The following is a 17109-nucleotide window of genomic DNA, read 5'->3' as shown; positions in this document are numbered from 1 at the left end:
TGCATTAAAATTATAACTACTTTTCTTAAAAATCAAAATTGTTTCTTTTACTATAAAAAAAAGTATTGAGGATTCCATACGAGAAAGAGACAACTTATAGCATTTGATTACTGCATTAAGATGAAAAAGATAAATATACTGAAAATAAAAGAAACATATCTTATTATATCTTTTGTATTGAAAATATAAATATTCATTTTAAAAATTTCGCATAATCATGTTTTTTATATATATATATATTTTTAATCAAACAAGTTTCTCTGTCATTATATATCTCCGTCTTTTCTGTTGAAAAACATTAATCAATATTACCTAAAAAATATCATTTTTTTTTCTAAATGTTTTCAATGATTTTACATCGTTCGTATTAAAACCTTTTAAAAAATATTATGTGCCTAAACATGCTTGGATAAATACTTTCAAACACAATATAAATATATTACCAAATAAAGTCTTAATACCTTAATTGCTAGTACAAAATCAAAGAGTTAATTAATTAGCTAATAATTAAACATCGAGTACGTAATCCTTAGGCATATTTAAATAATTCATTAAATATCTCTCATTAAGTGATTTGACATTTCAATGGATGGAAAATCTTAGAAATTATAAAAAGCAAAATTGATCATATTTAATGATTATAGAATATATGAAGTAATATTTCACCGAGAACAAGCTGCCCCATAATTTAATAACAAAGTCTAGGCAAATTCGTCCATGACAGTACAAGATCACACTGCTAATTTCTATTAAATCATCACAAATTCGTCCATGACAGTACAAGAGTTAATTAACTAGTTACAACATTACACATAATTCAAATTAAAAAAACATCACACACAAGAAAACTGGCTCCCCCTACATGTATTATTTCAAGTACCAATACACTATGGCAGTTTGGTTTTCTGGAGTCCGGAATTAGCAAATAGCAGCAATAAACTAGCTAGGAGCAGACTCAGGTGTACTTCTGCCTGACTTTGTAACCTTGTTAATAGAATGAAAATGTGGAAGTAGCAATAATCCCCAGAATCAAGTACACAAGCCAACCAGGGATTTGTTGCCCAGGAGCAGAAGAGGGAGGAGAGGGAGGAGGAGGGGCAGTGGGAAAATGCTGGCACTTGTCAGTTCCATACCATTGACCCTCAGGAACATCAGTTGAATTGAAGAAAAATAAGGCAGGACTTGAAAATGAACCGTAAATCTTCACACTCTGTGGAATCCAGCCATTTGTTCCATTTCTGTAGAAATAGATATAACATATCTGAAGTGAACACGATCCGGTTACCTGAAATGTATTTGTCGAACATTGTTCGAACGAGGCTGTAAATGGGTTGATCAGCTTTGGATCAAAAACCTGATGATCAACACATCAAAGAAAGTAAAAGAAATTAGTAAAGAACAATATATATATATATATATATATATATATATATATATATATATATATATATATGCTTGCAAAAACTTGACCACCCACGCTACAAGTTATTTAAACCAACCACTTAATTCTATCTCAGTATTTTTATTCGTAGCAACTTATATATATAGATCATTAATCTACAACTGATGATTAGCAATTATTGAATTATTTCTTTTGAGAAAATGAAAATATTTTTCTGAAAAAACAGGTTACTAATATTTTCTCAATAATAATATTTTTGTTTTACGTTTACTTGTATCATAGTTAATCAGCTTGTAAACATTTGAAAAGTAATTAAATATGTTCTTAGGTTGTCGGAATTATGATAAATTACTTACCATGCATCATGAATTGTTACAATATATATATATATATATATATATATATATATATATGCACCTGAAATAAACCTAAAAAAAACTTTAGATGTGCTTTTTAATTCTTTTTTTTTAAATCTTCCTCCCTTAAGAGGCGAAGAGAAGTTTCTCCTCACAGGAAAACAATTTTCTTTGATCATTAGTTTTCTCCGATTACACAAAACATATGAATCTTATCATTAAAAACATTTTCTTGAAAACAAACATAAATAAAAATTACTTGATAAAGATCAGTTTAAAGCCAAACCTGATTGCCAAAAGCATCACCAAAAACAACACTGATCTGATCATTTGTATATTTGGGTGATAAACAGCTTGTCGAAATGATCACAGTGTAAGCACAGTTCCCTACAGTCTTTAGGAAAAGGAAAAAAGAAATTTTACTTTACAAGATACATGGAAATAAATTTAATAAAGATATTATAAATAAATACAGGAAAATAATGAATTAGTGAGTATGTGCCTGCAGGATTAAACCGGGACTGAAAGACTGATCAAGAGCATGAGGTTGAACCCGATTGCTTGGATGATCAGCTTTTGATAGAACAACAAAAATGAAGGCAAAACAAAGCAGAAGAGAGTAATGGGCTGTCCTCATTTTTTTCCCCTCTAAACCAAGAAAGACAAGAAGACAGATCGATGGTGGTTAATGGAGGTTACACAGAAAACCCTAGCCTGGTATTTATAAAGAGATTATAGGGTTTTTATGGGTGGAATGGTAGTTGCATAAGTGACAAATTGACATTGCAACAGGGACATATTTTTGAGCTTGTAGATCATAGAAAGATACTCAATATTCTCTTGCACATGAATAATGTTGAACATGCATGGACTGTCAGGTTTCCCACAGGCATGGTGCAGTGAAAAGTTTTGGTTTTGAATCCTCCCTTTATAATAAAATTTAAAAAGAAATACTTGTAAATATAAATTTCTAAAGCAAACAGAGACTCTCTTTTTTTCACAAAAAGAAATTGTCAAGTAATAACCTTCCAAGGATTTTGGTCAAGGCTTCAACCTAGTTATAATTTAGTAGAGCTTGTGGCAATTAATTAATTGTTTTATATATATTCATTCTTAGTTAGCTAAAGCCTGGTCAAGGCAGGCCATGAATGAGCGAAACAAAGTTTTGACATATGGATGGAACTTTCTGCAAAGCTTTAATTTCTAGCCCATTCTGATATGATCGTCGACTTTCTTACTTTTGTTTGCCCCCCTACCTCCTCCTTTCTTTTTCTCTTTTCTTTTTTATAGTATCCAAGATTTTATCAAAAGAGAATCGTATTACTAATAAGTTAATGGCAATCTAGTTGGTAGAGAAAAAAAGTTCTGAACAAGGGAGAAAGAAAGATAGCAAAATAAAAGGCGGGAAAACAAGAGCAAAAACTATACACAAACCAACATTAATTAGACCAGAGTGCAGAATGCCTTCGGGACCTCTCACCAGATCATTCCGATTGCAGGTGAGATTAGAGTCCATATATAGTTCTCACCGAAAGTGCTAGCCTATGAAGAATGAGATCAGAGATGGAATTCCAATCTAGCTCTTTATCTTCAAAAATGTGTTTGTTTCTGGAATTCCGAATTCCCCCGCAGTATTCCATAGGATAGTAAAGTGATTGCCCTCTACTGATATCTGCCTTGAACCAGAACATCCCACTGTAGAATGACTTTATCAACAGTGTTTGGCAATTACCAACTGGTACCAATCCAGTTTATAAAGCATTGCCATAATTTTCAGGATTCATAGCGATCGATGAAGAAAAACATGAGATGCAGTTTAATTCAATGTCATTGCCACAGAAAGAACAAGGTGCTTGTTCTAGTGTAATTAAAATTCTCTTTAGAAGGAGATTAAATCTCTAGTGCATATATACTCTATCTTGAAGTAATAGCCATAAGAACATGTCAATCTTGGAGTGGTGTTATTCCTTTCCATAGAAGTGATGAAAATGGAGAAGTACCTGATGTTCGACTCTATCAATAATTTTACAGCATGCTTTCACCTCCTCCTTTCTTATCTCCCTTTTTTATATATATGATTTCTTTTTTCCATTATTTATTGAAGAAGCTTAGAACCAAAGTAAGTTAGCAATATGGTGTTGTTAATTAAACATCAATTATTTATTTTTAAAATTTTATTGTTAATTTTTTGGTATAAATAAAATGATGCAATCAGTTTTTTAGAATTTCAATAATTATATTTTTAAAAGATGTTTTTTTTTAAGTCTAAAAACCCAAAAAAGAAAGAACTTAAAACCTCTCGATGTCGAACTGGAACTTAAGCTCTATAGTAGAGAAAAAAGAAAAGAAAAAAAAACAATAGCTTAAATTTCCCAAATGTTTGCATAACCTCCCGTATACCTAAAGCTTCAAGAAACATGGCTGGACCATCAGCTCTAGGCCTCTAGCTACAGTCAGTTCCTCTTCTTCGTTTTTCTTCTTCTTCTTTTAAATAAAAAAAATTGAGCAATAATAATAATAATAATAATAATTCCCTGTTTTATCTAGGGTCTTTTTCAACATAGCTACCATGATTTTAGAATTTTTCACGTTGACTAGTTGGTTAAACCGCTTTATGACCACAGTATGCTTCACTACCACGCAGACACACAATTATTAATTAATTAACATCTAGCTAAATAGAAATTTTTATTTTTATTTTTATATGAAAGTATATTTACGTAGTCCTTAATGTATCACTTGATTTTCAATCTAGTCTCGAAATAATACTCTTCACCCTAGCGTATTAAATATTTTTCAATTGGTCCTTTCACAATTTTACAACGAAAAATATAAAAATCTCTTCAATTATTGCTTCAAAAAACATATATGAACGTTGATAAACATGCATGGAAGGATTTTTATTGAGGAATGAATGCCCGATACCTTGGGATCTAATTGAGAAAAAAATTTAGTGTATGAATTTAATTGGGAAATGTTTGGTAAAGATGACTGCTTAGATTTTTTCACAGAAAGTGTTGCTCCAATATTCTCTTGAAGGCTTATTCTCTGTGATTTGAACATGCGTGCATATAAATCACAAATTAACTTATCCAAACGTGGCATTAAGTCAAGCACATATACCCTTGACATTGCTACATGGTGTTAGGATTTGACACATGGTAAAAAATATAAAATAGATATTTTAATAAAAAAAAAACTATTTAAAAAAAATATCTGGCACAACAATCTCGAAACATTTATACTTTCTAGCTAGTCTAGCCGGCCAGGCAATGAGCTTTAGGCACAGGTTTTGGCTAGCCCTACCTTCACTTGCAAGTCAACAACAAGGGTGACTTTTTTCATCCAATCACACCCTAGAAATTGACATCTCTACGTAATTTTCCCACTTTGATTCGCATGGCCATAAGGGCCAATTTTCCTCCTCCTGTTCGCCTGTACAAAAATACAAAACCATGGAGATTTTCCTGCTCAAGTTTCCCGCCATAAAGATCTCAAGCCTCCTTTGAAACGCATCACCTACCAAAAAGTCTACCAGTCTAACTTGATAAAAGTTCAAAAGGCAATACTCCTACCTGAATATATATATATATATATATATATAGAGAGAGAGAGAGAGAGAGAGAGAGAGCATCATTTTCTGTTGCTTCCTAAATGACACCATGCCTAGTCGGGGCCATAAATTGATCCTGTTGAGAAAACAAAACAAGATAGTTTATATATTTTGGATTATAATTCAATTGATAGATATAAATTACAATTTTCAATTGCTCAAAATTATTGATTCCATCATTTGATGTAATCTTGATTTTCTCTATCATTAGTTTAAAACCATCGAAGATTAAAAAAGAAAAAGAGAGAGAGAAAATTGTTTTGGGTGGAGCACAGTGTGGCATCTTGATATTTAGCAGAATTAATGATCATTGATATTTTACTCAATTTTGAAGTGAAAAACTCTTGCAATAAAGCATCTAGCCTATGCATGAGTTCCATCCATAAAGCCAAAAACTTAAGCCATATGTCCAGCTCGGTGAAGAATCAAGTTGATTAATTCGTCAGTACACTGTAAATGAAGCGAAAGAGAGAGCTTCTATCTTCTAGGTTTTTCCGAAAATTCTTCGTGTATCCTAAGCCAGACTAGACTGGTAAAGAATGACGGTTGGCATCTTGTCGAACCGTTAGTCTGTGAATTTTACCAGTAGTATGAAGGGAAAATGCCGTGTATTTTAAAGCAATAGATACCATGCATATTCAGAACCAGTGGTGGAACTTTAGGTGAAATTAAATAACATTAATTCTTACCCCTTGAAAGCAGCAAGAAAAACATGCAGTTTACTTGCATGGGTTTTTTTGGGATTTTAATATTTTGTACACAGCATAAGACACTAACAACCTTCAAAACAAAAAAAGAATAAACTTGCAATGAATTTTTTCACAAAATAACTAATTTACCTTTGAAATAAAAAAACTACGATTCAAGGGCTTTTCGTCTTTTTCTTATGATTTTTTTTTGTAATATTTGGACATTCTTGGTAATTTGACAAATAAAAAAATTATTAAAAAATAATATCAAACATGTGCATGCTCCCTGCGTAATTGTAGCAACGAATGAGTGATCATCCTTGTTAAATAATATATTTATTTTATTTTATTTATTTAAAGTAGAATAATATTTTCAACTTACCTTATATATAAACTTTTTGTATTTAAATTAAAGAAAAAATAATAATACAAATTAATTGAGGAGAATTTTAGCCTAGTTCTTTTTCATGTTTATATTTATTTTTGTGTAAATTAAATTGTTTTAACAATCCTGTCATTAAATACCATATTCCGCAACAGTATTGTGATTATCTCGGCGAACCCTCCATTATGAGACGTAAATGACTTCTTTTTTTTTTCCCTATCTCTACCTTGAATTTCATGCCTGCCCTTCCATTGTTTTGATTCATTTTTGGCCCTTCTATGTTCCTGGCAGAGCATAGATCATTTGTCACCCTTCATGGGGTAACTACCAGCCATCAGGAGCTATTATCCCACATAATTATGAGTGCTCGTTCCCAAACGTAGACGCGGCTGCAATCACACCTATATTCTCAAGCATCAAAATGTTTGGAAACAGATACGAAAACCAAGTCTGCAAAAGTATACATTATTGAGTCTTCTTCTCATAATAGATGACAAACCAACAACCATAAAATTGAATGGATTAGTAAATTCCACTCATCCATGGCCTGATCCATCCTTGGGCAACATAAAGATCCCTAATGAAGGATTTAACCAGCTCATGATGCGAATAGATGTTATAGGCGTCACTTTATCTTGAATTTTGATAGTGTAATTATTGTTCTTCGGGCTCTTACTGTCTCTCTAACTCCAAGCACAGGCAAAAAAAATGTAAAGTAAGTTTGTTTTTTCAAAAATATTTTAAAAAAATTAATTTTTTTCTTTACTTCAAATTAATATTTTTTAATGTTTTTAGATTATTTTGATGTGCTGGTGTCAAAAATAATTTTTAAAAAATAAAAAAAATATTATTTTAATGTATTTCCGAGTAAAAAATATTTTAAAAAACAATCACTACCACACTTTTAAACACCCCGTAGAAAATGAGTTTAAACAATCAGCTCTTATCTCGTGGTGTCAAAGGGTGAGTTCCTTTCTAGCCTTGCCCAAAGTCCTTTTTTATTCTCACTGTAGAAAAACTCCCTCACGGCAAGGTTTTTAGACTAAAGGCAAACGAGATGAAGAAAAAAGCTGGCCTGTCAGAGACTGGATTAGAGCTGCACATCCACTTCCAGAAAGATCACCGCCTGGTGGATATATACTCGGAATCCAGTTATAACAAACACAGTATGGAATAGCACAGTGATGTATTAAAAGGTAATGCAATGCCAAAATTCCCCTTTTGCAGAACCTAAAATAAGTGGCGAAGAGCTAGTCTAACCAATCCACCTTTGGGTGGGCTGGCAGGGCTCCCGGGAGGCCGACAAGGGACTCCCAGGTTCGAATTTCCCTAGGAAGATTTGACCTGTCAAGAACCCAAGTTTCGAGGTGGCAATATATAGTCCTCAACTCTGTGTTGGTCGAATCGGTTGTGGAAAATGAGTGTGAGAAAAAGCGATAAAAAATTTCAATTATAGGGTTTAATGTTTTAATTGAATTGAAAAATAGTTTTAATAAAAGAAAAAAAAATTAAAAAAATAAGGTTTAAATTAAAAAATAAAATAATAAAAATTTTGATTGAATGATAAAAATTTTATATTAATAACAAAATCAAAAATTAAAAAAAAATAATGATGTACATTACCTGTCAAGAAAGAGAAAAGAAAGGGAAAAAAAATCAAATGATCACTAGCGACAATCCGACCACCGTAAATTGTCATACACCACTCCAAAAAGAAGAGAACACAACGATGTATCTAGAAACATGGTGAAATGTCAGTTATGTCCACCGAGTGGCATTACACGCGCCGCCTAAATGGTGCGGATGTCATTTGCACGCTAAAGCGTGTCAAGCACACTCCAACAGTTTTAAACATTGAAAAATTAAAAAATATATATATAAAAATATCAAAATGCTCCCCACAACACCCCGTAACTACACAAAATACTCATAAATTATAAGTTTATGTTTTGTCTTTTTCAAGGTTAAAGATGTACTATAAATTTAAAATCAAAAACTTCAAAATACTCTTATCCATCAGTACAATATTTTTTTAACTGCAGGAATAAATGCATATTTTCACTGTTAAAAAATTTGTGTAAAGTCAAGAAAATTCTGGACAAACAATTCAAAATATTTTTACTGTGCAAAAAAAAAACATCAATGCCCCCACTCAAGAGGTTTAATTTTTTAACCAAAGGCACAAAAATAATTATACTGTAACCCAAGACACATTTTACCGTAGATTAGATTGGTTTTTTCTGGTAATTAGCATCATCCCTTATTAGCTATTTTGCAGCAGGTAGAATCATTGTCAGGCTAGGATATATATGAGTCTATACATATAACCAAGGCGTATTGAGCATTCATCAATCAAGTAAGAAATAAAATAACAAGCACCTTTCAGAACTTTCTGAACCCCTATCTTTCTTTCTCTCCTTGAGTTTTCACCAGTCCAACCTACACAGGCTATTGTTCTTTGCTCCTTGAATCCTCTCAGAACGATAGTAGCTAGTTACAACTTCACACCATATTAGAAATATGGAAATGGTTCGCCACATTTCCAGTACTAATATTTTTCCTAGTCTTCTGCAACATGCCACTGACGATAATTTGCTAGCAATTGTCCCAGCAGCCACTAATGTGCTGCTTGTTATTTGTTTGGACTTGCAATAAAAAAAAACTAGCAAGAACCCATAAGTTGCTAGCAAATGTCCCAGAGGTGCTGCTTCTTATAATGTGCTGCTTCTTATTCGTTTAGACTAGCAATATAAAACTAGCAAGAACCGCGAGGATCATGTACAAAAACCATTGCGGAATTCCTCGCTGAAGTGCAGAAGAGGCATTGTGGCACAAATTAAATCCGTACCAAACATCTCTAGGGATGTAGGTATTGTAGGTAAAAGTAACAGTCCTCGAAGAATAACCAGAAATCCTCACGGTGTCAGGCTTCCAACCATCTGGTCCGCTTCTGTAGAGATAGACATAGCATATCTGATATCCACATGGTCCAGAGATATCTGAAATGAATCGGAGGAACACCGTTCAAATGTTCTTTCGATGGATCATCCAACCTTGGTGCATAGATCTGAACAATAAATTAAAAGGGCAAACCCATAAATCAAATTACTTGGAACTTTAACTTCTTGCTACGAGCAACAGTTTTTCACCAAAAATATGTCAAAAGTTCAATACACACCAGGTAAAACAAGATGAAACACACCACTTACGCCACAAATAAGAGAGTTTCAAGGGGAAAGAAAGAAAAATAAGAATGACCCTTAATAACTCTATTCCACCTACATCGAAAAGGATTTCCGAAAACCCAAATTGGAACGTTAAAGAGGAAGATAATTAACTGAATGCAATTTTGACTTAATTTTCCAATATTACCTTGTTAATATCCTCCATTCCCTAGCAATACGAACAAACACAATCATGCCTCAATTCTCCCTTCTTTTCTTTTTTTTGAACACCCTCCAACTGTAATTAAACCTTCCTTCTCACTCTCCTCTGCCCTCGCATACACATATCCAATATTCACCTCCTCATTCCATACCTTCAAAGGCACCCTCCCTTCCCTTTCCTTTCCTCTCAGCCAAACTCATTGTTAGGCAGTAGTTTTATTTTGTAAAAATACTTGAACGTGATCCATAAACAGGATGTAGCGCATGAACACAGTACTCTGACAACTCATTCTCAATCCTACTACTAACTTTCTTAATTTTTCAACAAACCATTCAGCTAATAGCAGTCTTAACAAGGAAAATTCCTCTTAAATACTAGAAATCAGTTCCCCAAGCCATTATAATTCCAAGGCTCAGCCATTGACAACTCAGTACTATATACATTTTTATCGAATGGTCAACTTGAGCACAAATTCTAGGCTTTAGAATATAAATAACCCAAAAAATGTCTTTTAATTAACAAAAACCAGTATTGATGATTATTACAGGCAACATGCTACTACATTAAACAAACATATATAGAATTAAGAATTAATCAACAATAAAGGGTTTGTCTTAAAATCCAGGAAATGTTTTTTTTTTTTTTAAATATGCACATTATAAACCAAAAAATCAGTTGAAGACCAAACCTGATTGCCATAAACATCACCGAAAGCAATACTAATATGATCACGAGTATATCTTGGAGAGGAACAGCATGTTGTAATAACCACTGTGTAATAACAACTCCCTACATTCTTTAAAACCAAAAATAATTAGAGGAATTTAATTTTACAACATTTGAAAGAAATGGAGATTGTTTCGTGCAATAGTGATCGTATGGAGGATTAAATAGTGGGATATACAGATTAATTACCTGGATTAAACTGAGATTAAAAGACCCAAGAGGTTAAGGCTGGAGGTGGCTGATTATTGATTGATCAGCTTTTCATAGGCCAACAACAAAAATGAAAGCAGAGAAAATGAGGATAAAATGATGGGATCTTCTCATTTCCTTCAAGAAAGAGCGAAGAAAGAGAGGGAGAGGGAAGAGAGGGGGAAAGGAAGAAAACGTAGCCTATAATTTATCTGTAGGAGTTTTTTTTGGTGAATACATAAAAGACAAGATGATAGCAGGTGTCTTCTTGTCTGCCATCGTAGATAATCTTTTGTCCGAAGTAAGAATTTGCCAAGATTTTCTTGCACACAAGTGTTGGTCTGGAATTTGTCCTGTTCTTGTAGGAACAAATAATTATTCTTATTAAATTTTCCTTCGAAGGCAAATGATGTTTGTTTATATTCGTACATTTTTTTTGTTCTCCGAGGTATAGACTCTGCTATATGTCAAGACGGAGATCTCTTTCAAGAAAAAATATTGCATTTGTAAGGGCTCGAATCAAAAATCGTCGGATTAAAAAGTTTTTTATTTTAAAAAATTATACAAATATTGTTAACACATTTTAACATCAAAATCATGGTTATTGATGTCCCTTTGGGGACATAAAAAAAAAATCATGGCTATTGATTAATTGCTAAATTTTCAAAAAAAAAAATCGAATCATTTCTTTATAATATATTTGGAAATTGATTTATTTATATTATTTGTAAAAAAAACAAGGAAATGAAAGAAAGTTATTATACTTGCCATTTTTAGATCACTAATACCTTTGTGTGAGAAATCATTAAATTAACAGAGAAAAGATAAATTAATTAATCTTCGAAGAATTATTCTCTTTAGTTTTATCGATTTTATCATAATTCTCATTTTCTTTTGAAAAGGGAGAAAGGGAAGGATTTTCTTCAAGTTCTCTTCAAGCCATGATATTTGGGAATGCTTTAGCAATTTAATAAGAGATATCGGGTCTATAAATCTTTTTTCCCCTTATTATGGCTTCGAACATTGCAAGAGGTCCTATGTTGGAACTCTCTACCGCAATTTAATGTAAAATCACTTTTAAAAAAAATATTTTTTTTTTTAAATTAGATTTTTTTTAGTATATTTATATTGTTCTTCAAATAAAAAAAATATTTTAAAAATAATTATTACCGTAATATCAATCAACATATAAAACACTGAAAGAGAGCAAAATATCTTACCTAATGAGAATCACAATCACATGACATCTCCTTGACAATCACCACGATTGTCGCCGAAAACATGTTCCATTTGGACTGATTCAAATTCAATCAACAACAGGAGACATTTTGTGCTCAATTGTCAAAGGGAAGCCCCCTAATCACTCCTTTCCTAATGGGGATTTACCTCTTTATCCATGCTATAAATACCTAGATCGCTCCTGATTACTTGATTTTTCACTATTATTAACAAATTCGTTTCCTCGTATTAATTTCGAAGAACTCCAGTCCAGCCAAGCATTGAAAATTCAAAATCATTTCAAACTCATCCCTGGGTTGTCGGAATAGATGAAGAATAAATTGACTTAATTTCCATGCTGTAAATCCCATGTCGGCATGTTAACTCAGTAACTTGTCGACGCTAAACTATTTTTTTTATTATTATCAACGCAATTTTATTTTAGTTTTTTTTAAATAATAATCATAACTTGAGTTATTCTGATAATTAGTAAATCAGAACAGATCTCAAATGAGATTATAACTGTAGCTAAGATTACAATTTCAGAATCAAATTTAAGATATAATAGGAAATAATTCACTAATTTTCTCTGGGCATGGTTTTTTTTTTACCTGGTATATTCACATCCTTTTAAAAAATAAGACTAGTTTCGTTTGGGGTTCGTAATTGCCCTTCCCAATAAGTATATTTTCTAAGAAACAAACTTATATTATTAATCTTACAAAAATACAAAAATATAACAGTATTTTAATCATTAAACCAATACTTCATTAGTTTTCTGAGCTGAAAACTAAGAAGACTTGAAATAATAACCCATAAATAACACAGCTAACAAAAGTAGTACCCTATTGTGCATATACAAATTGCGTGGAGATGAACCTAGGCTACACAGATATAATCATTCGTCTCCCACAGATATATATATATATATGAGCATGAGGTAGGTAGGTAGGTATTATATGATTAATCAATAAAAAAGTTAGTGCCCTGAACCTGAATCCTCTATTCATTTAACCATACAAAACGTTGTCTCTTTCGATTCTTCTATTCATTTAATCACATATCCACCAACAACGAGTTTTTTATTTTTATTTTCAACTTACTAAAAAATTCATTACCATGACCAATGAATGGACAATATATTTAAGAATAAACTATAAGCTATAGTTTTCTTTAATTAATATTTTAAGATAAAAATCTTAGTAAATAACTAGGAAGGACCAATTTTCCTTTCGTTGCCTATTTCAACTCGAGGAAAGTACAGAAATATAGAGAGATCCCTAAAGAATTTTTTTTTTTTTTTGGCCTTTTGACCCTCGGAAGGCCCACCATAAAGGTTTCAAAGCACCCACCAAACTATACTTTAATAAAAGTGCATGAAAACAATAAAAGAAGGAATATAACATCCAAATGTAAAATAAATGATATGTTGTCCGTGGATGATGCCAAGTTTGGACAGCAGAAGAGCCTTGCCCAGTAGTGATAAAGTTTCACCATACCCATCCTGTAACTTCCACCTAATTTATTAATGCAAGATCACACCTTGGACAATTTGCATCAGTTACGTGTGTATTGTGTGGTAATAATTATTTTTTAAATTATTATTTTTAATATGTTAAAATATTTTTTTAAAAAAAAAATTATTTTTAATATCACTATATCAAAAACAATATAAAAATATTAAAAAATTAATTTTAAAAAAATCAGATTTTTTAAAAAGAACTTCCTGACAACAGCTCCAAACACCCCCTCACAATGGCCAAAAGAGTTACTAAAAATGCAAAAACAAGTTAGCATGACTGCTGTCATTCAATTAGATAAATAAAAATAAATCAAAAAACAAAAGAAAATTCAATTAAAAAATAAAATAAATAGTAATTAAAAAATAAATAAAAATCAAATTTGATATAAAAATAAAATCAAATGATGAGAGGTGAAATTGAAGAAAAAAATTAATATGCAAAAGATAAAAAAAAAATAGCAATAAAAAAACAAATAAAAAAACAAATAAAAAAAACTTTTATATTTTACCGGGGAGAAAACGAAGAAGGGAGGAGGAGGAGAAAAAAACCAATCGAAACCACATCATCAGTCTGTCACCGACTTGCGCCCTGAGATCTTAATGTGTTGCTACTAAATCGGCTGTGTTTGGCTACTAAAAAAACCTACATACACTGCCTGAAAGGTATGAGTTTCTTTCATTTGCTAGTACATTTGTGAAATACACCAACTATTTTTCCCTTTAAAATATACAACAAAAATATAAAAAGACTATTTTGTTTTAGTAATGCCAGTTAAAACTTGTGAAAAGATTATTTTACCCTTTATTGGCCTGAAAAAACATTACTATACTGTAGCGATATACAATGCAATGAATCTTCTTGTATACCCAACTAGCTACCTAGCTTTATAGCTAGCCATGTCCAGCCAACAAAAAGAACATGGGATCACCTTACTGCCACCACCTAGTGGTGGTCCTGCCTAATCTATCCGATGAAGTCTTCAGTTTCACTAGATAATAAATTTTACTGCCCAGTTACACAACATTTATTTCTGAAAATTCCTGGTCCTCAAGTCTCAAAAGAATTACAAACGTAGTACACAACATTATTGTGAATAATACATACAAAAAAGAACTGTAAGAATGAACTTGTAGTAATAGTTTCCCTATAAATTTTCTTGTAACAAATCTCTCCTGGATAAACTTGGGTACGTGATCATCTTCCCAAATTGGATCCCAGGTACCCAAATCACCATCACTTCTTAATTTCCTCCCAACTACCACCTGTAGCCAGGTTGCTCTTGCTCTTTGAACCTCCTCAAAACCGCATCAATGGCAACGTCAAAAGCATCCTTTATAGTCTCTAAACCTTCATCGGGTCTAGCATACAAAAACTTTGGTATATATTCAATAACTCTCTCCCTCATTCTCCTAATCTCATCCTCACTGTACCTCTCAAGCACTTTCCGAATAGAAGCAGTCCCATTTTTCACTTCATTTCGATCTATAAACACCGAATAGCTCTCTGGCTCAGCCGGCAAAAACCACTCATACTGATCATAAGCAGTTCTTTTCCAGAACAAAACCGGGATCGAACCAGCAATCATACAATCAAAAATCGACCTTCTTGTAAAACTATCACCCCTGGGCTGCAAACAGAATACAGAATCCAAGAACGTTTCAAGAATTATCGAAGTTCCATTAGAACATTTAGAACCAGCACAATCCACAACTCGGCATGAATCAGACTCGTTCCTACAATGATTCAACAGCAGCCCTCGAAAATCATCCTTGATTTTGCTACGTTTAGCACCAGCAAAACAGAAAAGACTCTTCCTGTTACGATTTCGGACAAATTCCTGCCATTCGACAACATCATTGTCCGATCTAGGGTGGAATCCCGTAGGATAAGGAACACCAACATCAAAATAATCCCAGGGATTTCGCTCGATCAAAAGGCGAGTAACGTTTCGCATACCTGGCTTGTGAATGCAACTCGAACCCCATTCCTCGTCCTTGGACCGTCTAAAATCCCAGGATATCCTTCCCATCGTCAAGAAATGATCCCATCCATCATTTCTTGTAAAATACGGCTGGTCTTGAACCCACTTGAGCATCATCTCGCAGTGAAAATCACGTTCTTTAGCGGATGAGTTCTTGAGCCATAGAAATTTCCCGACAGCGAGTCCAACGTAGAATGGAATGTAAAAGGCTGTCGCATTGTTGGGGTCTTTAGTTCTACACTTATGATTCAAAATTCTGTTGTGGAAAAGAACTTCAGTGACAAACTGATCAGTCCAGTACCAAGCAGCAGCAAGATTTTCCGGTACAACGCTGGAAATTGCAGCGGCCACAGGGCCAAATCCGTTATTCGACAACGCATCACAGCTCGAACTCCAAGGGTTCAATTCATCACAGTTGTTAACCACTTCATGGTTCAAAGCACTCGGAAGATCGTAGACAAAGATTTCACCAAACTCGCAGGAATTCTCCTCTTTCACTGTGCTGGCGGAGAACGAGGCGGTGGTGGTGGTGAGGATTGGAGTGAGGTGGTGGTGGGCAGTGACGGGAGCCGGGAAGTGGTGGAGGCGATGATGGAAAGAACGAGGAATGGAGCGGAGAGCGAGGAGGAGGAGGATTTGAATGAAGAAGATGGAAAGGAAAAGGCATAACCGAGGTTGGTTTATGGAAGGGTAATGAGCAGCAAGAAACGCTTTAGGTGACCTGAAAGAGTCTTTTCTTCGGACATCAAGTGGAGTTTTTGGTTTCTTGATTTGGGATTCAGGTGAAGATGAAGGATTTGAGAGTGGAAACATCCTCAGAATTTTACTTTTCCGGCTGGCCGGAAAGAATGGTGGTGGTGATGAGAGATGAAAGAGCGTGTCGAGTGGAGTTGTGTTCTTGATGTTTGTGATGTCTCTTAAAGAGAGAGGGGGCTGTGGATGGGCACGAGTAAGGTAAGATCTCTGGTTAAAGAAGGTAACGGACGGTACGGTGAGTAAATTCACTATATTTGCAAAAACGAATCTAACGATTTAAATAGTTTTTGTTAGAAAATAAATAAATAAAATCCGTTAATTGATTATTGTTATTATGTTAATCATTTTAATATTTAGGACGCGTTTTTGTAGTGTTTATAAATAAGAAAAAATATACATCTCTTTATCTTTCCATCTTTATCTTTTTATTATTTTATTGTTATCTTTGCAATAAAGTATATTTACATTTTTTTTACATTTACTAGTTTATGGATTCTCGTTAAAATATTATATGAATGTCAAAATAGTTTAAAAAAATAAAAAATAATATGTTTATAAAAAATAGAAAAATTATAAATAGAACCATATTAAAAATTTATTTAAAAATATATTAATTTATTCTAGCGTTTCTCCGAGATATCTTTTTATCTTGGAAAAGCAACTAAACTTAATTTCCAAGATGAATTTAACTCCATTAACCAATGACGTAATTGAGCCACGAGTACGTGGAAGACTGAGGCCTCTTCGTCAACAGGGACACCTCGGATTTGTCTCCATTGACCAAACTTGAGTTTAATTTTAGTTTTCATTGACAAACATGATTTCGTTTCAAAAACACCTCGGCTTCTCCAGCATGATAACGTGTAGAAAGTTCCTTTCGTATC

At 32.9% G+C, this 17109-nt stretch overlaps 3 protein-coding genes across 3 annotated transcripts; all 3 read right to left on the bottom strand.

The window, feature by feature from the left end:
* Nucleotides 1-718: 718 nt before the first annotated feature.
* On the bottom strand, nucleotides 719-2477 carry LOC7482170 (embryo-specific protein ATS3B). The gene is made up of 3 exons (XM_024582224.2): nucleotides 2261-2477; nucleotides 2045-2152; nucleotides 719-1354 (listed from the first exon to the last, which is right to left on the bottom strand). The coding sequence occupies exons 1-3, from the start codon at nucleotides 2393-2395 to the stop codon at nucleotides 989-991; spliced, it is 609 nt and encodes a 202-aa protein (XP_024437992.1). The 5' UTR covers nucleotides 2396-2477; the 3' UTR covers nucleotides 719-988.
* Nucleotides 2478-8724: 6247 nt separating this feature from the next.
* LOC7482171 (embryo-specific protein ATS3B) lies at nucleotides 8725-10780 on the bottom strand (the record flags this gene model as incomplete). Its single annotated transcript, XM_024582107.2, is given in 5 exon segments — nucleotides 8725-9442; nucleotides 9445-9479; nucleotides 9482-9512; nucleotides 10521-10628; nucleotides 10748-10780. Coding segments are annotated over 5 exon segments (468 nt in total), but the record flags the coding sequence as incomplete, so codon positions are not given.
* A 3691-nt stretch (nucleotides 10781-14471) lies between these two features.
* LOC7482172 (xyloglucan galactosyltransferase XLT2) lies at nucleotides 14472-16471 on the bottom strand. Its single transcript, XM_002318830.4, has one exon. The coding sequence runs from the start codon at nucleotides 16280-16282 to the stop codon at nucleotides 14744-14746; it is 1539 nt and encodes a 512-aa protein (XP_002318866.3). The 5' UTR covers nucleotides 16283-16471; the 3' UTR covers nucleotides 14472-14743.
* Between the last annotated feature and the right edge of the window lie 638 nt (nucleotides 16472-17109).

This window comes from Populus trichocarpa, chromosome 12, assembly GCF_000002775.5.
Source record: "Populus trichocarpa isolate Nisqually-1 chromosome 12, P.trichocarpa_v4.1, whole genome shotgun sequence".
NCBI lineage: Eukaryota > Viridiplantae > Streptophyta > Magnoliopsida > Malpighiales > Salicaceae > Populus > Populus trichocarpa.
The sequence above is the reverse complement of the archived record's forward strand: the minus strand, read 5'-3'. Positions and strand labels throughout refer to the sequence as shown.